We start from the raw sequence: 25,337 nt of genomic DNA on the forward strand, positions 1-25,337 counted from the left end.
ACGCTGTCACAGAACAGAGGTGAAACTGTCGTTGTTGAAATCAAAGATTTATTTACACATCAAGGAAAACTCTCACCCAGGGCCACGTGAGAAGGAAAAAGCAAACAAACCTGAAGGACCAAGTGATTTGCCTCCCAAACACAAATGCTCACGCACCCCAGCTCCCCAGTGCACCTGGCCACCTAGGTCAGCCAAATGCCTTCTCTCCTTCTCCGCAAGGAGAAACTAAAGGCATTGGTTGTTTTTTTTTTTTTTAGTTATCTGCACCACAGAAAACAATCTGAAAATAAAATCCACCTTTCCAAAGAGATCTGCCCATGTGCGGGAGGGTCACGGAGCACCCCTCGCTCTGCCATGGAAGGAAGGTCCGAAGGGCAGCACATCTAGTACTCGTCCAGGGTGTCTGCCCGTGGGACAGAGAGGCCCCGCTCCTTCAGTGCCTGCACTTTCAGCTTCTCCGACTCCTGCTTGGCCTGCTGCTCCACCCGCTGCTCCTCCAGGATCTCCTCAATGGAGACCTGCTGCAGAGGCGTGTCGCTCTCCTTCTCCAGGTCCTGCAACAGAAACAGCCTGTTTAGCACTGCAAGGCAGCTGCCGCGGCTGAAACGTGCAGCTCAGCTGGTGGGATGCTGCGGGCACCACTCTGCCCGCACGGCAGCTCAGGGCTGGGCCGACGTCGTCTCTGCGAGCACATCGCACCAGCCAGGACAGCACCAGGCTGGGGGGGCCAAGAGCCATCTGGGATGGCAACAGTCTGGGGTGGGTCTGCACTTGCACCTCTGCTGGGACACCGACACACACCCCTCTCACGTGCTTGGCCTTCGGTGATGTCCGAGCACTTCCTATAAGCGCCTGGCCAGGCTCCGTGCTCCCGGGGAGAGTGGGCTTCGCTGCGCCATGGACGACAAGCTCCATCGCTCTTGCCAAAGTTGTTCCCGAGGTGAGCAGCTGAGCAGCGGCTGGGTCTGCCTCCCAAGCTCTGGGCTTACTAGCTCGAAGGCAGCCAGGGGATTTGGTCCTGTAAATGCTCAGGTTCCCCCTGGGTCATGGTCACAGGTTTGCTCGTGCAGGACGCTCTCCTCCAGGCAAGCCCCAGCAACCCCTGGACCGTGATGAGCCTGTGCCCACGCATCTTCCATGAGTCCCATCAAAAGGTGGAGGTGATGCAGAACAGAGGTGCTGGAGGCAGCACCCTGATGGGCAGGGACCCCCAGGACAGCCAGGGACCCCCAGGACAGCCAGGGACCCCCAGGACAGCCAGGGACCCCCCAGGACAGCCAGGGACCCCCAGGACAGCCAGGGACCCCCAGGACAGCCAGGGACCCCCAGGACAGCCAGGGACCCCCAGGACAGCCAGGGACCCCCAGGACAGCCAGGGACCCCCAGGACAGCTGTCCATGGGATGGGGCTCCCACGGAGCATCTGGGCTGAGCTCAGCCCAAAGCGCTGAAGCAAACAGCAAGCGAGACAGCGCTTGACTCTTCGTAAGCCCATCCCAGCCAGTGTCCCTGGGTGATGAGCCAGCAGTGAGGTGACGGCCCCACAGACAGCCACTAGTGACACCCTCCAGCAATGCCACACACAGGCCAAGGCTTCCTCACATCTCCCTCTACTCGCCAGGCCACATGTTGCTCTTTACCCCTCGCACCGTCCCAGAGAAGCTGTGGGACAGCACCTCTGCCCCCTGCCCTCAGACTCACTGGGGCATCTTCCTGATGGTTCAGCCAGAACCGGCCCCGGGAGGGGCTGCAAATTCCAGCCCCTGCAATGAGACAGTGACCGTATTTCACACCAGACAGATGGATGCCCAGCTCTGGTGTCTGCCACAGCACCACAAATGCCACCAGCGCGGTCCCAGTTGGCAGCAGGAGCTGCTTACTTACTATTTCCCCCAGCAGAACAACATTCTCGCCTCTCACAACAAAGATGCCTCGAGGGATGTCCCCATACTTCTTGCCCACATGGATGCGCTCCACGGTCTGGTGCAACACCAAGTTTGCTGCAGCAATCAAGAGACAAAGAAAATAACCCATGTTTCACTGTTTTCCAGACATAAAGTGTCTCATCCCAGCAAGGCAGAAAACCCAGAGGGGCGATGGCACCGGCACTTTCATGCCTCTCGGCAGGCCCTCTGAGCTGGATCACCAAAGGCACCGACCATCTCCCCGGCTGAAAGGCAGCAGCTCCTGCAGCCTGTGCAGGCACAGCAGCGAGCTGAGAGCACCAGGGCTGAGCCGACCCAAGCAGCACATGCTGACAACAGCGGAAAAGACAACGGCACTGTTGGTGCTTTAGGCTCCAGGCAAGGACCAAGGCACCTGGTTCTGAGTGCAAACATCACCTAACATGTGCCTTGGGCTATTTCTGCCCAAAAAGGGATGTCACAGCACCAGTGCTGGATGCAGCTGGGAGCGTGGGCAGCACCCAGTGCTGGGCGAAGTCTCCGTAAAGCACCAAGTCCGGGGGGACACGCAGGTGGGTGTTAATGCACAACACAAACGCTTTACAAACACAGCCTGCAGCCACGTCACTCCGTGAACCACCACGCCGATCCCTTTTAACACCCCTGCTCAGGACCCGCGGGGTCGCTGCTGCAGGCGGGGCAGCGCTGCACTAAGCGGTGATCTCCCCCCAGATCCAAACTCTTCTCTCCCATTAGGCCACCGTTTGGGAATGGAGCTGCTCCAGTAAGTGTGGACCGAGGGGCACGAGAGCATCACCCAGCTCATGGGAACGGGCACCGTGGGGCCCTCCTCCTCCTCGCCAGCTCCTGGACACGGCTCCGGAGCCTGTCCCAGCCCAGCCGGACCCCCCGCAGCCCCCCCTGTGCGGACGTACCGAACTGGTCGATGCTGCGCAGGTACCCGATGAGCGTGCGGCCGTCCCGCAGCAGGACCAGGTGCTTCTCTGCGGGAGAGGAGGGGGGTCAGCCACAGCCACGCGCGGGCACTAACGCCCCTCGCGCCCCCCGGCACGGCGCGGGGACAGCGGCGGGCGGCGCGCGGTGACCGGCCCGCCACGGCAGCGCCACGCGGGGGGGCAGCCCCCCCTGCGGAAAGAGGGGGCGCCACCTCCCCCCACGGAGCGGCACCCCCGGGGAACGAGGAGGTCCCGCCACCCCACGGGGGGAAGCAGGTAGCATCCTCCCCACGGGGGACCAGCCGCCCCGGGGGGCCGCTGCCCCGGGGGAAGGGGGCCTCGGTGGCGCGGAGGGCCCGGCCCGGCGGCGCACTCACTGTCGATGTCCTGGATGAGGCTGGCCGTGCCGGGCATGTAGTTCATGGTGCCGCCGCGCCGCCCCCAGCGGAAGCGCCGCCATGCGCCGGTGCCGCCGCCGCCCCGGAACCTCCCCGCCGCCGGGCGGGGCCCACCGCGCCGCTGCCCTTTTAAGCCAAGCCGGCCGTGCGCGCGGGGCGGCCGCCCATTGGCTGGCGCTGGCGGAGCCCTGCCGCCCATTGGCGGCGAGGCGGGCGGCGGCCATTGGCGGCGGGACGGGGCGGGGCGGCGGCCATGGAGCCCCGCGACCGCGCCGCCGAGCCGGGCCCGCCGTGGCCCCCCGGGTCCCCCCGCCCGCCGGCGGCGCAGGTAACGGCGGGGGCGGTGGGGCCGGCGGGGGGAAGGCGGCCGGCCCGGTCCCGGCCGCTGAGCCGAGCCCACCGGGGTGGAGCCCGCCCACTGCCCGGCCTGGGGGCGGCCGCGGCCTCCGCGCCCCCGGCGGGGCCCGGGCGGAGCCCCGCGGGGGCGGGCAGCGCCTCTGCAGCGCTAACGGGCGCGGACCCCCTGCTCCCAGCCGTGCCGGGCTGAGGCGGCGGCGGGGGCTCGGCCGGGCCGCGGGGGTGGGCGCTGCGCGGCCCCGACCCGCGGAGAGCGCGACCGCCCCGAAAGCACCGAGCCCCGTGGGGGAGGGCGCCCCGCCGAGCCCCCCTCACCTCCGCCCGTCACCGACGTCTTTATGTTCCCAGGCCTTGTAGCTCGGTTCCAAAAGGATCCCGCATTGGATCCCGTTGGCATTAAATCCCGCTCTCCCGCCCCGCGGGGCTTGGGCAGGTGTTTGCTGCAGGAACACGGCGAGCGTGCAGCATTACCTTCGTATCTAGTCCAAGGTGACATTTCTGGGGCGCGTATTGCAATGAAGAGATCGCTGGGGAAATGCCGCCGTCCTCTAAGTTGTGCTGCCGAGAGGACGAGTGAGCACCTGGCATCGCCGGCCAGGATGCATCCCGGTGCCGGTCAGACGGAAGTACCTGGTCCCCCACGCCAGCACGGGGCTTGGGCAGCCCACCCCTGCCACGTCCCCTCTCCCCGGGCACGGCAGAGCAGAGGCACTGGCCGCACGACTGGGGGTGTTGGTACAACAGACCCCGCCAGTGGAAAGGAGCCGGTGGTGCTGGGGTGGCAGCTTGGGGAGAAGAGCCTTGCTGGTCCCGCTGTGCTCCAGCCCCGTGGCTTGCTCTTTCCGGATCTGTTGTTGGTTTTATTGCAGCAATAGCTTTTTTTAGGGGCCGTTGCACAAATACTGTATGAAGGGAAAGGCTTTAGTCTTTCCAAAGAGGTCGTCTGCTGTTCAGACATAACTGCGGTTTGTTTTAATCCTATGGGACATGTAGGTTTGATCTGGCTCTTTCCTAAATCCTGGCACGCAGGTGATACAATTTCTCCTCCACGAAACAGCTTGCAGGCAAAAAACTGCTTTGCCCAAAGCGTCATCTGTGAGCTCCTGAAATCCTGATGCTTCATTGTCTCTCGTTAGGTGGAAACTCCCATTCCATAGACATTGATTACTTAAATGTATTCACGTAAATTGTCAGAAACGATCTGGATGTACAGACCTTTCATACGATGAGTCCTCGGACCCGACTGCTCCTGTGGCCCCCAGCGTGACCTGTGGCACAGCGATCTGAGCACCCTGCTCTTGGGCCTCAGAACTGGTCCATCTCGTCCGCTTGCATCATTTCTGTTTGCAGACAAAGCGGAAATGAACTTTCCTGAAGTGTTTTTCACCCCCTAGTTGGTGATTACGTTGGCGTGGCTGAAGCTCCTAAGAGCTGCTTGCTGTGAGGGACTGTACGCATGTTTCTGAGCGAAGCGTGGTTAAGCTTAGTGTATCCCCTCTCTTCCCACCCTCCAGACAAATCCGTCTCCCTGCCATGCCTCCCTGAGCATGCTGCAAGGGCCAGGGGAGCAATACGTGAGGCAGACAGGCCAACAGAAAGCCACATTGGAGCAGGAAGAGCTAACACGGGGGCAAATCAGCCTGGGGACAAAGGCACTCCCTAGTTAAATACCGCAGGAAGGGCCGGTCCTCTTTCCCTGGGCTGCTGCTGGGCTGGCCCGCAGCCCCTCTGCCCCGTGGCCGTGGCCCATCACCTTTCCTCTGCTCTTCCTTCTTTCCCAGGCAATGGATCCTCCCTACGCAAACGGGGCCTACAGCCCCCCGTACCCTCCAGCTCCCGGCGCTGCCCCGCACTATGCCGGCTTGCCGCAGACACGGGGGTACTACTGCTCCGGCCCCCCCGCGGACCTCCTACCCTGCGGAGTCCACGGGCATGTATGGGTCCACGTCACCCGCTCCCCCCTGGAGCTACGCCCCGCCGGACTGCCCTGCTGAGGGGTCCTCTCTCAGGAGGCAGCAGGTTCATGGCTACTCCCCACCACAGGTAAGAGGCCGGGCAGCGGCTGGAGTGCTTTCCAGCCCCAGTGTTGATGCAGCTGCTGGGCTTGCATTTCCTGGGGAACAAGGAGTTGTTCTATGGGGCCACAGCAGAGGGAAAGACTGCAGTGCCCCCTCCGATGGAGCCGTGGGCCCTAATGGCTCTTGTGCCTTGAGCAGCTTGCCCTGCCTGGTTTTATTCTTACAAGAACTGCTGGTCACCTGCTCTTCAGAGACTCTAAGCTCGTGGGCGAGGAAAGCTGGAATCGGGTGGCAAGTCTGGTGCCGCAGCTGTTTCCAGGGCTCTCTGGAGGGAGCGGTGCTCAGAGTGGCTCCAGGGGTAATGCTTGTTCTCCCCCTCTGCTCGCAGACCCCAGGAATGCCCGTCCCCCAGTATCCGTATGGAGACAGCAATCCAGGGGTCACGGCACAGGGGCCTCCGCCACAGCCCAGACCCCCAGAGGACACATGGGCTCCCCCCAGTCTCTATGGGGTGCAGCCGCGTTACACATGGCCTGCTGCTTCGATGCACGGGAACCTCTTCCTCTCGGATTCACACCCGTCCTGGACTGGCAGTGGAGCTCCTTCCCACTCTCCTGGGTGGGAGTCAAAGGTACAGTTGATGCTTCTGCAGCGCATGCCCACACTGGGTCCTGTCTGTGTCAGACCACCTAGATGACACAGCTTTCCTCAAAACTTGCCTCTGTCTCCTAGGAATGCCCCTTTCTCCGAGCACAGTTAGTTTAGGTAGAAATAAAGCAGCAAGTATCCAGAATACTGCCAGCGAAAATACCTGTTCGCATACAGAAGACCAAAATCCACGGCTGTAATTCCAGAAAGGTACTGGAGATAGTAGACGTCCCAGGACAGGTCTTGAAACGGGTCAGACCTCGTCTCGCTTGTCCAACTCTTCTCTCACGCAGCAAACGTGGTCAGGAATCCTTCAGCACAGTGTGGGACTAACCTGTGGGTCAGTTTGCAGACTCTGGTATAGCAGACTGTAGTATTCCTCTACAATGCTTGTTTTGGGCAGTGTCATCCTCTGCTGAGGAATTTTTTAAGCAAAAAATAGAAGGAAATGATGTGTTTGGTGGGGTCTGTTCAACTCTGCTTTCTCTGGGTTTGATCAGGAGTCAAACGACTCTCTGGAGGTTTGGCTGCCAGGCAGCAGCGCTGGCATGTGCAAGCAGCAGCCCTGATGGGGGGATTTGGGGATGGGGGCTGCTGTTCCTTGGGAGCAGCTCAAGAGCATGCTACCTGCAGAGAAATATCTTCTCTAGTATATTCAAAAGGGACCATCCTGAAATCTTATTTAGCATCTCCCCTATTCACGGGTAATGACCGTTCAGTGGCTCACGCTGTTTCTTCTAAACACATGCCCCTTGCTGGGGATCCGCTCTTTAACGGCCAGGGACTGGAGCATGGGTCCCGTGTCCCTCTTTGGGGCTTCTTGCAGAAACCAGCCCACCTGGGAGGACACGGGGTGCCAGCCCACGGGGATGTGATGTGCTATGATGTCACGGTGTGTGACAGTGTAGAAAATGCTGCCCAGATCCCTGGTAATGTCATGCCTAACCTGGTCTGCCATGTCCTCCCAGGCATGGACGCTTCAAAGCAATCATGGTGTCACCTGTCACCCAGTTCCCTCAGTCCTGCCTGCCTTTTGAGTGCAAGATGAGAGATTTAATTCTTGGCTTTAAGGGAAATGCACTTAAAGACATACTTTATTATTTTTTCTCCTCCTGACTTTAGGATATTGCTTACGACAAACCTGAGCAAAGTGCAAACCAACACAACTACTATTCCGATGTCAATCACCAGCACTGTGGGACAATGAATGACCACAAGTCAGGCACGCCGCTCAACGCCAAGCCATCCCCCTCAAACCCCAAGGTGCAGTACAGCGCACAGCCCCAAATGTATGACAGTGCATCTCGGAAGCTTGTGGCTGGGAACCGGGAGGCTGGCTTAAAACCCGGTGACCAGCCTTCAACAAATTCTGCAGCCATCCAGCCAGAGATTCAGAGAATCCTCCACGTTATGGGGGAGGCTGAACAGCTGGAGCAAGAGGTGGATGAATTTGTAGGAAAAAAGACAGATAAATCCTACCGGCTTCTGGAGGAGATGTTGACCAAGCTGCTGTTGGAACTGGATTCCATCGAGACTGGTGGCCAGGACGGTGTTCGGCAGGCCAGGAAAGAGTCTGTCCACAGAATTCAGGCCATACTGGAAAAACTGGAAAGAAAGGGATTGTGAAAGCACATCAGCCACAACACACAGCCTGTTGTTGAGGTTCCAAAGAGTTTTAGTTCTGTTAAATCTCAGCTCTTTCTGCTACGCACTATTGACAATGGAATAGCAATAAGCCCCGAGTTAAAAAAAAACAACAAAACCCACTACCAAAAAGAACCAACCCCAGAAGCCCAGCCCCAACAAATAAATTGGCGATGGACAAATTAAGAGAGGTTTGAAGCAGCAAACTCAATTGTTTGTTTGTTTCAGGCTTTGGAAAAGCAGAAACACCTGAGGTAGTTATGCTGTAGAGAGGTCTCCGTGGGGGTCTGCATCCTCTTCATCAGCAGGAAGGAAATCACTGTAAAAAGTTCCCCAGATCAAGCCTAATCTCTAGGTGCCTCCTGCAACCACAGCAGTTCTTTAGACAGCTGGAACACTTGTCAGATGTCGTCACAACAGCACTGCAACGTGCAGCCACAACCCAAGACTCTGGGCTTGTCAGTCACCGCGTGTTATTTTCAGCTTCAGCTTCCTCGCCCTAAAAACTTGTGTGTTGTTGTGGGGTTTTGTTTTGGTTTAGTGCAGTCACATAGCGACACTGAAGTGCTGCAGAAAGGGACCATGCTGGCAGCCCGTCAATGGAAGCAGATGTCACGTTGTGCTGTTCTTCCTTTGTCGTGAAGAGCTAGGCCGTGGTGTCCCCTGCGGACACGGGAACAGCCTGGAAATCTCAGTTCTGCCGCTGAAATGGAGAGGTACAAGCAGAAGAACGACATCACAGCCGAGCAACCCCAATGGCAGGATGCCTGGAAATGCTTTCCAGGTCACTTGGGTCAAAATAATTGTAATGTCTTTCCACATACTACAAGTTTTGTATTCCACTGCAAGGGCTGTACTTGTGGCACTTGTAAGTACAGAGGGGAAGGGAACGGCTCAGCCTACTGTTAACCTTCTGGTTACAACATGTCAAGTGAATCATTACTGTGTGTGCCGAGATAATAAACCCTGAGAACTTCTAAATGTTATTTTGTAATTAAGATGTCTCAAAGTCTCATTTCTTTCAAGAGAAGCTGTAGGCAAGGCTGTGTAATTTAGACCTGCCTGTAACCAAAACGACAGCCAGGCTGTCTCACTGGCCGAGGTTAGGGGTGGGTGCCACGAGTCACCTCTAAGAATGCTTGTCTGGGGGATGCCGGGGTACAGCGGCCCCCATCGCCTCCCAAGCAGTGCAGATGCTCCAGGAGCCTTCAGCCGTGGCTCTAGGGCCTGTGGCTGTGTTTTGGAAGGGGTCTTGGTGTGGCCAAGGCTGGGAGGGCTCTGACCATACCCTCTGCAGGCTGACAGCCAGCTGACGTCCTGAAGGCACCTAGCAGATCCCACATCATTCCCAGATGGGACTGTGTGCACGGGACTGACCTTTGCAGCTCGGATGTGTTCATGATCTCATGTGGCAAGATCGTGCGCAACCAACCATGTCCAAGGTGAGCCAGGAAAGAGCTGAATGTCCTGGTATGGGTAAACGCTTGGCTGCTGTTTTATTTTGTCCTCTTGTCAGGCAGACCAAGCTATCTGTGCTTCGGCTGCAGTATGAAATCTGATGATCAGTGGCTATACTGGGAGATAAAGCAGATCACAATAAACATACTGATGCCCTGTCACTATCCCGGTTTGCGGTGCGTACAGAAAGCAATGGCCTGGCTCCAGTGAACGCCACCTTTCTTTCTCTGAGAAAGGCAGCAGTGTCAGCAGCAGCTCCAGGAATTAATCTGTGCTTTGGTTTTGTTTCTTCTTGTGAAAATACTCGTGGCAGGGATGGTTTCCACACAGCCAGCCTTGCTACCAGTGGCTCTTTAAACCCAGAGGAATGAAAAGAAGCGCTATGGTGTCTCTATCTCTTTTGTCTTATCTTATGGTTGAAAGGCTTCTTAAGTGCTGCCTGTAAGTGTTCTGAAATCTTTCCCAAGAGACTGCTGCAGGTTCATTGAATTAGCTTGATACAGTAATAACTTTCTTTAGGTTTTTTTGGAAAGGTAATACACGCAACAAAACCCATCAACTGCTCTGAAGAAACACTCGGTGTGGGGGCAGAAAGCCAAGTCCTTGTGCTACAGGATTCTAGCAGATTCACTTTCAGATTTACTAAGTCCTACTCTGATCCTTTAGCATTCCCCACAAGTTTGCCTATAGAAGACTATGAAGGAGACAAAAAGGTAAAGAAAGAATGTAAGTACCCAAAGAGACCTAACTTTTCACTTTCTAGAAAAGTCAAGAACTGAAAAATCCAGCTGGCAGAGTGGGATGAGCCACTGAGCTTGCAATATGTGGATGGGAGCCTGAACCGTGCTTTGCAAGAGGCAAAGGCTGCAGCGGAGCCTGTGTTCTCAGGAGGTGAAGAGAAGGCTGGAATGACTGGTGATGCAGGAAGGGAGAAAAGCCTCTGCTAGACTTCCCTTTGGTGCTCGGGGCATGACTGAGCTCTGAAGCCACCTGTACCTGCCTTGAAGGCACTCCTTTCTGCTGGAGGTGGATGCATGTTTGATTCCTGTAACTCTTATTTGGGAGCGGAGCCAGCCCTGGGGAAAAGTGTGACCACGCTACCCTGCCGCTTTGCCCTCCTGCCGTTTCAGGTTCAGCACCAAGCCCAGGCCACAGTCTCACCACGTTTGTGCTCTTTAGAGAATTACCAGAGAGCTCACTCCTTCCTCTGTTACCACATTTGTTTTCTTATTTGGTTGGCACAGCTGTTGAAATGAAGGTCTGGATACCCTTTGTGCAGGATCTAGCCGAAGTCTGCAATCTGCTGTTGCAAGAGATGGTGTAAGTCATGCTTCAGCAGAGAACGTGAAAGCATTCAGTTCGTCAGTCAGTGCACACGGACTGCTACACCAGAGAGCTGGGGAGGCAGTCCTTCTTCACACCTCTCCTGGCAATAAAGTCTCCCCCCACTTTGCCAAATCAACCCCTTTATACAACCACACCAAGAATGGACAGAACTGCAGCCTGGCTTTGACCCTGCATGCAGCCCCCAGAGCTGCTACACAAACACCACAGCCACCAGCCCCAGGGCAGGTCTCCCTCGCCGCCACCCATGGGCTTTCACAGCCCTTGCTGCTACTGTTGCTTGAGGAAGGTGGCCACAGACAAACAGGGCGCCGTTGTGTCAGCCCTGCTGCTTTTTTGAGGACGTGGTGTTATCAGAAGGCTGCAGTAAGTCACTGCTTACAGGTACATGAAAAGAAGAAGCCAGCAGCCAGCCTAAGTTAGTCCAGAATCCGTGGGCCTGGCTGAAACCTTCTGTATTTGTTTCAGTAGCAGAATTGCATCAGGAACAAAACTGCATTGTTTGTTGCATCCTGTTTGCTCTGATACTCATTTCCCTCCCCTGTCTGTCGCCAGGGAAAAGAGGTAAGTAGGTTCTAGCTGTGCAAGGAGGAGTGTGGAGGCAATCCTGATACCTTGCAAACTCAGTAGCACTGCAATGCAGTCAGCTAGGAGAGAAGAAAAAAAATGTGCACTCAGCTGCTGTATCACCAGTGCTCTGTGGACTGGGACAAAGGTTTCCTGCTTGTGGAGACGTGGTAAGAACGATACCTTTATCTGTTCCTGAGAAAAAACTGAAAGTATGTGTCTGCCATACAAGCCAGACAAAATCTGGGAAGAAGGAAGGAGGTGGGTTTCTCCTCTGGTGTTTTGGTGCTGAACCTATCAAGGTAACCTACTCCTCTACAATATTTCCTTTTCCGGAACTTAAGCCTCTACGTGTAGGAAGGACTTGGCAGAGGGTTATATAAACCTTTAGTTAAAAGCACATGAAAGAACATCAAAAAATGGGCTGAAACGGCAGGCTCTCATTCCAGCAGGGCTGGTTATTTAAACTGTTCTGTGAGAAGACATGGCTGCGTACAACGTTTTCTGCATCCCTCGGGCAGATGGAGGGTTTTATGTGTTTCCCCCCAGGCTAAGCCAAACTGAGAGCAGGGATCAGGGCATACCTTCCACACTGCAGCCTGCAGAAAACTCCCACTGACATAACTGCATCTGTCCCCGCCGCTTTTTGTCTCCTTCAAAGCAGAACCAAAGTGGGTCACGGCTCGGATGGCGATCTGAAAGGAGAAAGACGCTGCAGCAGAGGCACAGGCAGGAGCTGTGTCAGCGCCGAGCTGGCGTGGGCCCCACGCAGGGAAGGCTGGATGGACAAGGTTTGTGGCCATTTGCTCTACAGATGCAAACCTGAGGATTTTAGCACTTCTGGCCATTAGTCTCCCTAGCCAGTGACTGCCATGGCGGAGATGAGCACTGGGACGACAATTCCTGGCAACCGGTTTATCTTAGAGCATCCACCCACACCGCAAAACCCCGAATTAGAAACTGTGTCTGTATTTATCATAAGGCTCATCTTTACAGAAACCAAACCCTTATTCTGGGATTGCCTGTTGCTTCTACGGGCAGCACCTGCCACCAGAAGAGGGTTTCTCCATCTCCAATAAGGCAGAAGAGGCACAGAAGGACTGAAAAACAAACGCTAAACCAGTGTCCCATGGTTTCTGCTCCAGAGCGCCCTATGCTCAAGTGCTTTTCCATGCTGCATGTGGGAGGCAACTGGCATGAAGGTACATGCTTCTGAGTGATGCTGTGCCGACACTGCGCACCCCTGCCCACCCGCATCCGGCTTAGGGGCATAATGATCAGCCTGAAATCAAGACCTAGGCCACAGAGTCCTAATTAACGCTGTGCATCGTGTGCCTGCGATGGCATTTGGGCATGGATCCACTCGGGCCGCTGCCAGCTGCAAGGGCTGCGCAACCCTCCCGAGAGCTGTGGCTGCGGGCAGGGCTTGCAGGCAGGGGCTGCGGGCAGGGGTTGCAGCTGTGGGCAGGGCTGCAGGCAGGGCTTGCGGGCAGCGGTTGCAGGCAGAGCTGGAGGTAGGGGCTACGGGCAAGAGCCGCAGGCAGGGCTCGCGGGCAGCGGTTGCAGGCAGAGCTGCAGGTAGGGGCAGCGGGCAGGGGCCGCAGCTGCAAGCAGGGGTTGCAGGCAAGGGTTACTAGCAGAGCTGCAAGGCAGGGGCAGCAGCTGCAGGCAGGGTCTGTGGGCAGGGCTGCAGACAGGGCTGTGGGCAGGGGCAGCGGGCAGAGCCCACAGGCAGGGGCAGCAGCCGCAGGCAGGGCCGCGGGCCAGGCCGCAGGCAGGGGCAGGGGCCGGGGGGCGGGCAGGGGCCCCAGGCCGCCGCGGCCGGCAGGCCCCGCTCTGCCCGCCCGCCCCCACGGTGACGCAGCCGCGGCGGGGCGGGCCGGGTTGCGCCGCCCCGGGCTGGGCGGGCGCCGGGGCCGGGCCGGGAGCCGGGCCTGCGCCGCCGGAGCATCCGCCTGCGGAGCGGGGCCGCGGGGCGCTCGGCGCGGGGGCGCTCCCCCGGACACGCGTGTGTGCGGCTGCAGCCACCCGGCCGGGCGCCCCCGCCGCGGCGGGCGGGATTGGGCGGGGGTGGGGGGGGGGGTCCTCGGGATAAGCGTTGCTGAAGCGCCGGGGATTCACCCACCGGCGCCCGTCTCCCGGCAGGAGCATCATGTCGGCCCCGCAGCAGCAACAGGCGCAGCCCCCCCCGCCCGCCGCCGCCGAGGCTGCGGAGCCGGACGCCGCAAGCAGATACGAGGCGGTTGTTCCCCACTGGTTTTACTGCAAGGTCATGGATTCCAGGGAGCGATGGATCCCCTTCAGCATGCAGGACTCGGAGAGGCTGGAGGAGGCTCACGGCTCAGGTAGGGTGAGACCACCCGTGGGTAGGGGCTGCCCCGTCAGGAACGGCAGGTAAAGCTCCATCCACCGCCACGGGCTAGGGGCGGTTCGCAGCACTGCTTGCCTTCAGCGTCCATCACTTCTATTTTTAAATTGCCCTTTGATTATAAATACCTAGTCCCTGCTCTTAAAATCACTGTAAGGACCTGGCCTGGTAAGGTCAGTGGGAGAGCCTCAGGTGTGTGCTCAGGGGAAGCGCCGTCCGGGTATCAGAGGGAAATTCCCAGGACACATCCATGGCTTCCACCTGGGATGCAAAATTTTCCCTCGGGAATCTTAAACCGGGACTTTTTTGGCAGCGTGCCTACTCCTAGAGCTGTAAACGTGTGAATAACTAAGCTGTTTGGATGCATCAGATGGTCTGACCTCATTCATTTGATATATGCTCTAAATTATAGATAATCATACTGCCAAGCACCCTCCCGGTGTGGATGGGAGGGTGCTAGCACGATGGAGAATTCCACTGGGGAGATGTCCCTCGTAGATACATGGTGGCCTGCCTGCCTGCTCCTGGGGGTGCTGCCCCGCCAGCGGGGTCTGCTGAGTGGCACTGCTTGCAGCGAGCCCCTCGTGCTGCCAAATGGCCCCTGTCTGTGTGACCCACTGCCAGGACTGTGCTTAAAGCACCGCTCCTGCTGACGGCTGCGGCTGCGGGCAGAGCACTGACTGCCCAAGGGTTGCTCCTGTCCTCCATCTCCAAGGAACCTTTGGATTAGAGGCTGTGCCACCGTCCTCTGTGCCACAGCAGAGCCGAGCATGGCCTGGCGGAGGGTGCTCTGCCGGCAGCCTGGCCAGCGGGCAGACCCAAAAGGCAGCAGAATTAACAGGATTTGAAGTCCATACTGGGATCTGCGCAGAGTTCTGCATTTTTGGAGGGGAATGGCTTAGAGACCTGGAGACCTGCACCTCCAGTGTTACACAATGTGCTTCCCAGGGCCACAAATTCATGTTTTACCATCTATATGAGGCAGGAAGAGTCCACATGAGCCTGTGCCTGAACTAGAGAGGAAGACAGCTGTAGCTTAATGCCTTCATCTTACCTTCTGCCTCTGGGGGAAGTCTGACTTGGGGCATCTCTCCTAGGATGCCCATTGACGTGGTTCTCCGTGCTCGGGTATGGACAACATTGGTGTCTACTGCCATTGCTCATACATGCTTGTGTGTGCTGCCTGCAGAAGGTGCTCCAAGTCTCATCCCTCTGCTCTGGCGTGGTACATAGCTTTCCAGCAGCATAGTTTTCTGGTCCTCTCACAATTAATTTCAGGCCTTGGTTCCCGCAGGGAGAGGCAAAGAAGATCTGGTCGTCCCAACGTCAGGAGGCAGGTACGACGTGCATCTGAAGAAGAGGCAGCGCGTTGCAGTATACTGGGAGGAGGAGGTATCTGAAGTGCGCCGCTGCACCTGGTTTTACAAGGGAGACAAGGACAACAAGTATATTCCCTACTCGGAGACCTTCAGTGAAGAACTGGAGGTAAACATGCCTTTCCGGGTAGCACCAGTCTTCCTGAGAAGCATCTTGGCTTCTCATTGTCAAATACTGGCCCTTTTGTCCCGAACTCCATATGGGGCAACTGGTGGTGCCGGCTGAGGACATGAACTCAAAAGAGGCTTTGGCATGGTGTTTTCACAGCTGATTAACATAACTGTAAACACTGCCACTGTCTCCCTCCCTGATGGCTGTGGCTGGGCAGCCTCTCCTTCCTCCTGCCCTCGTCCAGCTGCATCAGCATCCTTCTGCTACCTGTTTAAGTGCCCAGGTGCTCTTGGCATGCTGTGCGGCTCTGGTCTCGCTTTTAGCAGCTCTGCTCTGTTGTTTCCTGACCCTATCTGCTCTAACTTCAGTTTGACTCTCCTTGTGAGGATCATCCTTACTATGCTCATAGTTTCACCAGAGTCAAGGGAGGGGTGAATGCAAGAAAGAGAAATCATCATTACGGCGACCCACTGAACAATGTGTAGTGTTAGAGACTTCAGTGGTCTGCGCTGTTAAGCTGGAGACTTTTCTTTGGAAAGATGCATATGTAGATTTATATAGATATATGTATAAGAAAATATATTTTTACAATAATCTGTATTCTGATGTACCAACAACTACAATTCTAAATTGATGGGGAAGTCTGCTGTTAAAGCGAGGCCTTCTTGGAAACTCTCTAGCAGGTGATACTCAGGTGACCCTGCTCCTCCAGCTTGACCTGCCTGATTTCTCTGCCTCTTTTGCGAAGTGTTTTGATAGGAGGTACCATAAAATGGGTGGGAACATCCCAAGTGGTTGAATATTCATGGAATACCTTCTGCTGACTCACAGAGGGTGTTCTTTTCCCTAGGAAGCTTACATGATTGCTGTGACCCTGGATGAGTGGAAGAAGAAACTGGAATCTCCTAGCAGAGAAATCATTATCTTGCACAACCCAAAGGTGAGGAGAGCCTGGTGATCTTTGTGTTGACCAACAAGGACATCCCTTCAGTTCTTGAGGGCCTGTCTTCATGCTGTTTCTTTTAACCATGTCTGCTGAGCAATCTATTTTTTCCAAACAGCGTTCCCCCCGCCTACCGGCACCAGGGGAAAGGGCAATGCCAGCAGAGTCTGCTTCACACATTGTTTCTTTTCAACGCGCCTTTCCCTCTCTCTGTGCAAATGGCTCCTATCAGACAGCACGGTCTGGTACCACCCCTTATCACCTACCAGCTGTTGTAGCAAAATTTCTCCTCTGCTTAACCACAGTATGCAATGCAGCTTAATGACAGGCTCTTCTTGTTTACAAGCTGATGGTGCACTACCATCCAGTTGCCACTTCTGATGACTGGGGCTCAACTCCTACAGAACAAGGTCGACCTCGGACTGTGAAGAGAGGAGTGGAGAACATTGCTGCCGAAATCCCCAACGGTGAGCTCGCTTCTCCCCCGCCTCCACCAATCCAAAGCTATGGTCTGTTTTCCAACCTGTTACTCGAAAAGACTGACAAACTTCCACGATCCTTTAAATGAAGCGCACATCTAAAAATTTTGTGCTGAAAGGAACTGAATGGTTTTCAGAAACCTCCCTAGCACCAGAGAGCCCGCAGTGTAAATGAACGTGCAGAGGCAGCAGACACATGGGGAGAAGGCGGTGCGTTTCCAGCTCCTGCACCGAGAGCTGCTGAAAGCACTGCTGTGCCTAAAATTACCCCTGAGGTCTTGGTGTGTATGTTTGTAAAGGAGGAGGGTTTCTTTCCATGGTAGGGACACAGGGGTTTGTCACTTATCTACATGCTGGTGACTTTCTGGGGCACGTGCTCTTCCCATCTCTGAAGCCGTGTGTCAGCTCTGTCCCCTCCCAGCTGTCCCTGAGCTCTCAGGACTTGTCCCTGCGGTGAGGACAGGCAGTTTACTCCCATCTAACCCCTTCATTTCCCATGCAGCGTGCATGCCGTGAGGAAAGCAGGCATGCAAACTCAGGTGTGTGGGAAGCAGAGAACAAGACATAACTCCACCTGGTGCCTACCTGAGGGATGCAGCGACGTGGGGGCCAGGCAGCTCAGCAGAGCGGGCTGGGCACAGGGCAGCTGCACTGAGTCCTCCTGGTCCTGCCTGCTTCTGTTCTTACGTGTCCCATGGGCGGGTGGGAGTGAACTGTGAGGAGCATCCACTCCTGCTGAAGTGAGGATGGTGACAGCAGCAGGGACAAGCCACCTCATCTTCCTCTACTGTCCTGTTGATCCGAATCCATTCCAGGGTGGGCAGCTGAATTTAGCAGGACAAACCCTTCAGAAATGTGAGAAATCCCACTACCCTTTAGGCATACAATTCAGGCGCTAACTCCAGGGTTTTTTTCCGTGGGCTGAGGCAAGGATGGGAAGCTCCACTCTCCTGCAGAGCATGTGGTTTCAGTGGGTCAGTTCCCTATTAAGCAATGTCTTCCGCAGGGCATGTGCTCTGAACTCTTCTTTCCTCCTTAGGAGAGCCGCTGCAAATTGACCACTTGGTTTTCGTGGTTCACGGTATCGGCCCAGCATGCGACATTCGGTTCAGGAGCATCGTCCAGTGTGGTAGGTGTGGAGCCTGGCTGGGGTGCTCTTCCCATACGCTGCTTTTAGCAGAGCCAGTAAACCCTCATCTGCCTGGACAATGTGAAATGCTGTCAAGAGTGCATTCAAACCATCCCGATGCTCACGTTGGCAAGCTGCACAGACGAATTTGCTGACTGCAATGGGGAGCACGAATGCAGTGCTCACTAACCCATTAAATCCTTCCATCTGGAAAGGTTTGGGTAACCACTTTTCATCACTGTGTTCTGCTGCTGCTCAAAATAGAGAGTTTCCCAAATTGGATACAGATTTTCCAAGTAACTGTCTAAACCTGCTAAACTAATTAGTAACCTGCTCAGTCTATTGCTACGGGTTAATCTCACGGGGTGAAGTCTAACAGACGATACCCCATCCAGCAGCCTGTGGAGTGATTTTGGATCAAAATCAGGGATGCTGCCTCTGGCTCAGGAGACCCCCAAGCTGCAAATGCCTGGAGGTTAGGAGACCATGCGAGAAGTATTGCTGGTCTTAGACACTCCTCTAATCATCCACCGTTGATCAATACTGGAGACAGGGTACTAACCCAAGTAACTCTGGTCTGACCTGTTCATTATTATTTGGTCAGAGTGCTTCAGTTCTGTAGGATAGGTTATCACTGAAACTGCCTGGAAGCCTGGCATGATTTAACCTGTAAAAATCAAGGGAGCTGAGATTTTTCACAGCAGACTATCTTTAGTTCCTTTAAGATATATCTGTGCTTTAATGCAGTCCATTCTTCTATATGTTCATCTGATGAAACTATTTTCAAGGCTGCTGACCATGTGAAATGAAGATCAGCCTTTCTCCCTCAGAACTGAGTAATTTCAAGTTCACCTCCTCGATTCCCTTTCTAACACATGCATCTTCACAACAGATTAATTTTTTAAAAAAATTCCTGAAAGTACCTTTCTTATCCTGACTGCTGCGTTAAAGCCTTCCGCATGTGGAAAGGAGGCTTGTTACAGATGGGACGGTGAAATCCAGTAAACACACATGTAAGGACATGGAGCCTTCCCCTGATCTTGTAGTTAAAGATTCAAGGTCTTAGGGTAGCAGCAGCAGATTAAAGACCCTGGTGGGATTTCCCCTGGTAATGATCTTTTCTTTTATCTTATTAAGTGTTGTTGATGCAGCATGCTTGCCCTGTAGCCTGGTGGATCTCAGTATGAGTTCATGCTTTTTTCCAGTGAATGACTTCAGGAATGTTTCCCTGAGCATGCTGCAAGCGCACTTCAAGAAGGCCCAGGAGCAACAACAGATCGGCCGGGTGGAGTTCCTACCTGTGAACTGGCACAGCTCCCTCCACTCCACCGGGGTGGATGTGTAAGTGTCCGAGACAGCTGTCTCCTCCCGTGCCGGTGTCCATGGGAATGGCAGAGCACACAGACAGCCGCCACCTGTACAAACGCTGCTTTTTCTGGTGGCCACTGCAAGCAAAGGGAAAGCTGTGAGTGTTTAGAGCCGTGAGCATGCAGGGGTAAGCAGGACAGACAGGGTCCCATAGAGCACCTCCATGCCAGACCCCCCTCCCCACCAGTCTTTTGCAGCTCTGTTTTCCAGAGCACAGCAGGTGCCTGCTCTGATCAGCATCCAGCCAGAGAGGAGAGGTTTCTGCCTTTTCCTGGCTAATATCAGGAGGGATCGTGGATATCCACACCTTGTTAAAGGCTTCTGGAAACCGAGCACCCTGTTTCTGCACTCCAGCAGTGCTCTGCAGTGCCCTAGGAAGGGGAGAGAGCCGGTCAGGCTCCAGAGGAAAAGAAAGTCCAGGCTCCTTACTCCTGCCCAGAGCGTAAGAGCACAGGTTGGGCTCTGCCTTGAATCTCTGCATGAGCCAAGGGTCTGAGTTACAACACGTCCTTTAAGATGGTGGCAATCCCTCTCTGAACTTAAGTTTTGCTTCAGAAACATGGTGGGGTTCACTGGCACCCCTAACTGCAGTGCCCTCTCTCCTCCATTCCCCTATAGTGACCTGGAGCGAATCACTTTGCCGAGCATCAATCGCCTGCGTCACTTCATCAACGACACCATCCTGGACGTTTTCTTCTACAACAGCTCCACCTATTGCCAAACCATCGTGGATACGGTGGCGTCTGAAATGAACCGCCTGTACCAGCTCTTTTTGCAGAGAAACCCACTCTTCAAAGGGGGGGTCTCCATTGCAGGGCACAGCCTCGGTAAGGGGTTTCACCCGCGGGTCCCGTGAGCATCACCGTACCGCGGGAGCAGGGAGGGTTCTGGGCTTCCATCCCAGCAAGGCGATGGCTCCGGGCTCTTCCCAGATGAGATGCTGATGTGTCTGCCTGCGCCTGCTTTCTAGGGTCCCTCATTTTGTTTGATCTCCTGACGAACCAGAAAGCCGCTCCCGAGGAGGATGAGCACAGCAGAGAGGTATGTGCTCTCTGGCTGCCTGGGGAAGGGGGGAGCCTCCAGGAGAAAAATCAGTGAGCAAAAAGCGTGATCCCCGATGGCTCTGTTCACAGGGGTCCAGGACAACCTCAAGCAACAGGGGTATCGAGGAAGTAAAAGAAATCCTGAAGAAACTGGAGCTGTCTGAATATTGTGATGTGTTTGAGAAGGAGAAAATGGACAGGCGAGCACTGGTAAGGAGCTCTCCTGTTCTGCCACCTCTTGTATTTCTTCTTTGCTTTTCTTCCCACCCACTGCACATCTCCCTGGTACTGAGTCATTCGCACATGAGATGTCTCTGAGGAGTGCAGCAGGAGCAGAACTACAGAGAACAGAAATCCCTCACTGCACACACCTCTCTAATACCTGCCTTGCTTATCTTCCAGTTCTTGTGCACAGAGGAAAACCTTAAAGAAATGGGAATTCCCTTAGGACCAAGAATGAAGATACTTCATTACATCGGCTCCAAGACAGAGACGCAGGTTTGTCTTCTGCGTGGCTCGTGTTCATCCAGGTCACATCCCGTTGCTTTCTGACAAGGAGCAGCCTTCCCCACTTAATGATCAGACTGGTACCCGGGCCACCAGCCCGACGGCCGAGCACCCCAACCTCCTCGTTCCCGGCCATCCTCGCTCAGGTGGCTCTCGTGGGCTCGTGCTGGCTGTGGCAACAGAGCTGCTCGCTGCTCCTGCACGTGACGTGGGTGTTGCTCTCCTGCAGGATCACTTTATCCTTACGGCCTGCGAGGGCAATCCCTGAGCAGGAGGACTTGTTAACGGTAGTAGAGACTGAAGTTCATGCCAGCTAGAGAAGTGGTTGGCTGGGGTAGGACAGCACTGCCAAGACCGCCGTGGTTCTGGAAGATACGGGGCACTCGGCAGCTCGCTGCCTCATGTGCTTGCTCACGGGTGGGTAGGATGGGCCGTGGTGCGGGCTCACTGGAAGAGCCCTGCCAGCAGGGTTTCCTGTTTGTGTTGCTGCAGGACCAGAGCACAGCAGCAGCTGCTGGGCACAGCAGGGAGCACGAAGCTGCGTCTCGGTCCCTGTCGCAGCACAACCCGGACAGCACAGACGATGGCAGAAACTGCCAGTACCGGGACGTTGGCTTGGGACAGGTAACTACCGAGCTTGGTGCCGTGCTCTAACTGCGACAAGGTGCTCGTAACACCAGCATGGAGTTTGTCTCATAAAAAAAACACCTGAATCTCTGTCTCTCTTAGGTCTCAGCAAACTATCCTCAGCTAAACTACAAGCCCACCATCTTCTTTGCTTTTGGGTCTCCCATTGGGATGTTTCTCACGGTGCGAGGGGTAAAGCGGATAGACCCCAACTACAGCCTGCCCACCTGCAAAGGCTTCTTCAACATCTTCCACCCTGTAGGTATAAGAACCAGAGCCTTCCTGCGTGAGACGCATGGAGCACGAGCCCTGGCTCACTGTCCCCCTCCTCGTACAGTTTGACCCGGTGGCGTACAGGATTGAGCCCATGATTGTTCCAGATCTGGAGTTTGAGCCCATGCTGCTGCCTCACCACAAAGGCAGGAAGAGAATGCACCTAGGTATGAAGGGCAGCCCCTCTCCCCCTGCTCTGGGCAGCTGCTGCAGCCCCCAGCCCGACACTGACCCCTCCCTGCCTTTCAGAGCTGAAGGAAGGGCTGACTCGCATGAGCGTGGACCTGAAGAACAACTTGCTGGGGTCCCTGCGGGTAGCCTGGCAGTCCTTCACTCGAGCCCCGCTGCCGGCCGTGGAGGCAGCGAGTACCGATGCCGAAGCAGAGGCAGAAACTGGTGTGGAGAAGCAGCCAGGTTGGTGGTACGCGCGGGGTGGTGGGGAGCTGGGGATGCAGCATTGCAACCTGAGTGCTTGGGCTCCCTGTGGCCATGCCGGCGAGGTGCCCATCCTGGCATCAAACCCAGGCGCTGCTGCTCTCTTCTGCGCTCAGCAAAGGGATTGCTGGGCTCTCCAAATGTTGTGGCCTTCCCCTGTCGCTGCCTGATGAAAGGGGAGAAGAGGCAATCTGCCTGGCCAGTAACAGCCTCCTTGGGGTCTCAGCACACCATGCTAGTCTGTAAGATCACCAAGCCTGCCACCCTTCTCTAGCAGTCTCTTGCAATCCTGTTTTCCAAGAGTGAGCCCTGGGGGGAAGGACCAAGCACTTAAGCTGCCTCTCCTCTGCAAGAGCCCACGGTAGGGCAGAGGGAGGGCATGGTGACAATGACGTATTTTCACGGGTGCTGGTGCCCCGTGGCTGAACCGCATTGCTCTTGACTCCTTCAGATACAAAGCCAGATGAGACCCCCCCAGCAGTGAAGGAAGAGGCCTCCCACATTAACGTAGGGAGGCTGAATGGAGGGAATCGCATTGACTATGTGCTGCAGGAGAAGCCAATAGAGAGCTTTAACGAGTACTTATTTGCACTACAAGGGCACCTCTGCTATTGGTAAGATTCTGCATAACCATCAAAGCTTCAAATTCATGTCTGCTGTAAGCAGAATGCTATCATTTTTAAAGCCAACATAATAAGAAAAGCCTGAACTGAGTAAACAAGATAGGCTCCTGCCTAGAACGCAGACAGAGGAAGGAGACTGGTGGTGGTCTCCTTGCCTAGTACTGCCTGCATTTGTTGAATGCTGCAGCTACCCCACAACCATCACAGATGTCCTGACATAACGGATGGAAGTGTCCTCCTCTAATTCCCATGTCCTCCTCCTCCAGGGAGTCGGAAGACACTGTTCTGCTGGTTCTGAAGGAGATCTACCAGACACAAGGCATTACGCTGGATCAACCTTTGCCAGGAAGCCAGTGACCAACCTGTGCTGTTCTGCCACTTGATGTAAGTCACCTTGCCTACACCCCTTCCAAATTTCCTAGGACACCTCAGAGGACATCTGGTTCATTTGAAGGAATATCATTATTTACAGTGCTGTATCTAAGGCAGGAGGCGGTCTCAGGTGTTTCCTTTGGCCTGTCAGCACGTTTGGCTGCTTTCCTCCTGTCCTGCACACAAGCGCTACCAGACAGGAACAGAGCTAATTAACTGCTGCCGCTGAAGTTAAGGGCAGCAGCAACTGTGTATGGTCACCATCAGTTCAGTCCACACAGGAACAACCAGACACGTGGCCCTACTCCCGGCTGCCGAGGCTGAACGTTTTTTATAGACGGGCAGCGAACCAGAGCGTGGACCCTGTGGTTCTTACAGGGATGCTTTCACCCTCTGCTCCAATTGCTGGCCGAGGGTAGACCAGGGGTGAGGTTGCATCCTTCTGTTTTCCTGCCGTTGAAGCTGAATGCTGGTAGTCGCTGGCTACGGGAGGCTGGGCTGGGTGGATTTTGGTCTGCCCTCGTGCAGCTATTCCTATGTTCTCCTTTTGCTTTCTTAGATCCAATTCAACCGAGTACTCACCAGGAAAGTCCAGATTTCCTCTCTGCCTTCCTCTCTCCTCTGCTGCTGTGTCCCGCATGCTGCTTCCCAAGTACTTGCTGCTACCTGGAGATAAGGATGATTTTCCTCCATTTTGGGTAGGGGTGGGGGGATAAAGTACTGAGGGAAAACACTTCTGTTCAAACACACACAGCACTTGCACTGTGACTCCCTGTGGCAACACGTATTTTTAACCCTCCACCTTGCAAGTTATCGCACTAGCTCCTCTAGCACTGAAACAGACTAGCTGTCCGGGCTAGGAACTGACATTGAGGGCCTGACTCTTGCTCCTGGCTTAGTGAGGAAACGCGCAGCTTGTGACCTTGAGGAATAGAAGCCTTAAAACACGCAGCGTGGAGAGAGCTATAGCAGCCTTGTCGAGCAAAGGAGACTGCCGACTTCTGCCTGCCAGAACGCGGAGCACCAGGCGCGAGGACTGCGGTCTGTGGGAGGTGAAGCCCAGGGCACAAGACGAGCAGGAATGTGTCTGCCAGCTGTTCTCATCTCCTTGAATCGCTGCTGTGCGGTTCGTGCACTCATGGGCTGTGCCAGGCAGGACTGCCCTGTAAAACAGCTCGTGAGAGTGGCATGTTTATGCACACTTGACCCAGGCGCTCCCGCCTGCTGTAATATGTTGGCATTGACTCCTCGGCACCCTCACCCAGCCCATGGCAGCCAGCAAACCAAGGGCCTCCCTGAGGCACTGCCTGCGTCTTGTGTAGGACCACGCTAGTGGCCAGGTGTAACTGTACGGGAGGAAAGCTTCAGCTCCAGATCAAACTCCAGCCAGACCGGGGGAAAGCAGCTGCTCCTCAGCAGCACCCAGGCAAATTTGGAGGCCCTCCTGCACTTTGCAGGGGGGCACGGAGCAACGCTACCATCCTGCTGCAGTGTGGCTTTCAGGGTGGCTGCAGGGATCTCGCACCAGCCAGGCTCCAGTCATTGTTTTTGGTTTTAAACACACAAAATGCAGCCAGCGAAGCTGGAGCCCAGATACATAAGGTCTGGACAGTGTCCCAGTGACCCTGCTGAAGAAATTGCACCAGCTCTGCAGCTACCTGTGGCATGCTAGCTCTGCTCCAAGGGGGACGGGGCCAGAGAGCCCCTGGTGATCCCTCCCTTTGCGACCAAAACCACCCAGGCTGACTCACTGGCTGGGCTGAGGCCCTGGGGAAAGGCAGAGGCAGACGCTTCAGTGATGTGTAAGGTCATTGCTGTGACAGCCTTTGGAAGAGCCAAACCACTTTCCCTCCCGCTGACTTTTGCCCTGCATGGGGTAAGAAGCCTTTTTTTCCACAGCCTGTTTGTTTGTCCTCTGTTGTACTACATTATTTGCACTACTTGGAAAGTTTTGTTTGCAGCCCACATCCCTCCTCCCATCCCACAGGGACAGAAGCTGTTCTTTTACCTGACTGCAGAAACAGACATGCTGCTCAGTCGGCGCCTGAACTACTGATTGCTAAAGCGTCTCCTACAAGAGTAGGAAAAGGAACAGTCTTAACACGGGACACTCTAATGATCAGCTTTTTAAGTTATGCACTTTGTTAAAAAAAAAGTTAAATACATTTTAAATGTTATTTAATGTCTTTTCCAGTAAAAGCCAAAATAAATAAGTAGATGACTGTGGTGTGTGCATGTCTGGGGGGAGAGGGCGTTGAAGAAATCACGTGCACAATTTTAGGAGAAAGCAAAACTATTTCTCTAACTTCTATTGAAGCTGCAGGGTCACAGAGGGCTTACGTGGGCCAAACTGAGGGTGAGGGGTGGTTTCATTACTGTCATGTCCTGA

At 55.3% G+C, this 25,337-nt stretch overlaps 3 protein-coding genes across 4 annotated transcripts; 2 read left to right on the plus strand and 1 right to left on the minus strand.

Moving 5' to 3' along the window:
• Window positions 1-33: 33 nt before the first annotated feature.
• Window positions 34-5,382, minus strand: LSM1 (LSM1 homolog, mRNA degradation associated). 2 transcript variants are annotated; one of them, XM_040617909.1, is made up of 4 exons: window positions 4,086-5,382; window positions 2,839-2,907; window positions 1,884-1,999; window positions 34-554 (listed from the first exon to the last, which is right to left on the minus strand). In XM_040617909.1, the coding sequence occupies exons 1-4, from the start codon at window positions 4,108-4,110 to the stop codon at window positions 384-386; spliced, it is 381 nt and encodes a 126-aa protein (XP_040473843.1). In that variant the 5' UTR covers window positions 4,111-5,382; the 3' UTR covers window positions 34-383. The 2 variants fall into 2 exon arrangements, with proteins under 2 accessions (XP_040473843.1, XP_040473842.1); XM_040617908.1 differs by lacking the exon at window positions 4,086-5,382 and adding an exon at window positions 3,237-3,360.
• BAG4 (BAG cochaperone 4) lies at window positions 3,511-8,918 on the plus strand. The gene is given in 5 exon segments (XM_040618344.1): window positions 3,511-3,585; window positions 5,396-5,509; window positions 5,511-5,657; window positions 6,021-6,263; window positions 7,403-8,918. Coding segments are annotated over 5 exon segments (1,083 nt in total). The 3' UTR covers window positions 7,907-8,918.
• A 4,293-nt stretch (window positions 8,919-13,211) lies between these two features.
• On the plus strand, window positions 13,212-25,170 carry DDHD2 (DDHD domain containing 2). Its single transcript, XM_040617905.1, has 17 exons — window positions 13,212-13,638; window positions 14,956-15,146; window positions 16,000-16,089; window positions 16,439-16,559; window positions 17,611-17,700; window positions 18,906-19,041; window positions 19,687-19,895; window positions 20,039-20,109; window positions 20,202-20,321; window positions 20,514-20,609; window positions 21,111-21,242; window positions 21,348-21,503; window positions 21,583-21,685; window positions 21,768-21,932; window positions 22,405-22,567; window positions 22,843-22,960; window positions 23,508-25,170. The coding sequence occupies exons 1-16, from the start codon at window positions 13,446-13,448 to the stop codon at window positions 22,931-22,933; spliced, it is 2,127 nt and encodes a 708-aa protein (XP_040473839.1). The 5' UTR covers window positions 13,212-13,445; the 3' UTR covers window positions 22,934-22,960; window positions 23,508-25,170.
• The last annotated feature ends 167 nt before the right edge of the window (window positions 25,171-25,337 follow it).

Source organism: Falco naumanni, chromosome 19, assembly GCF_017639655.2.
Source record: "Falco naumanni isolate bFalNau1 chromosome 19, bFalNau1.pat, whole genome shotgun sequence".
Lineage (NCBI taxonomy): Eukaryota > Metazoa > Chordata > Aves > Falconiformes > Falconidae > Falco > Falco naumanni.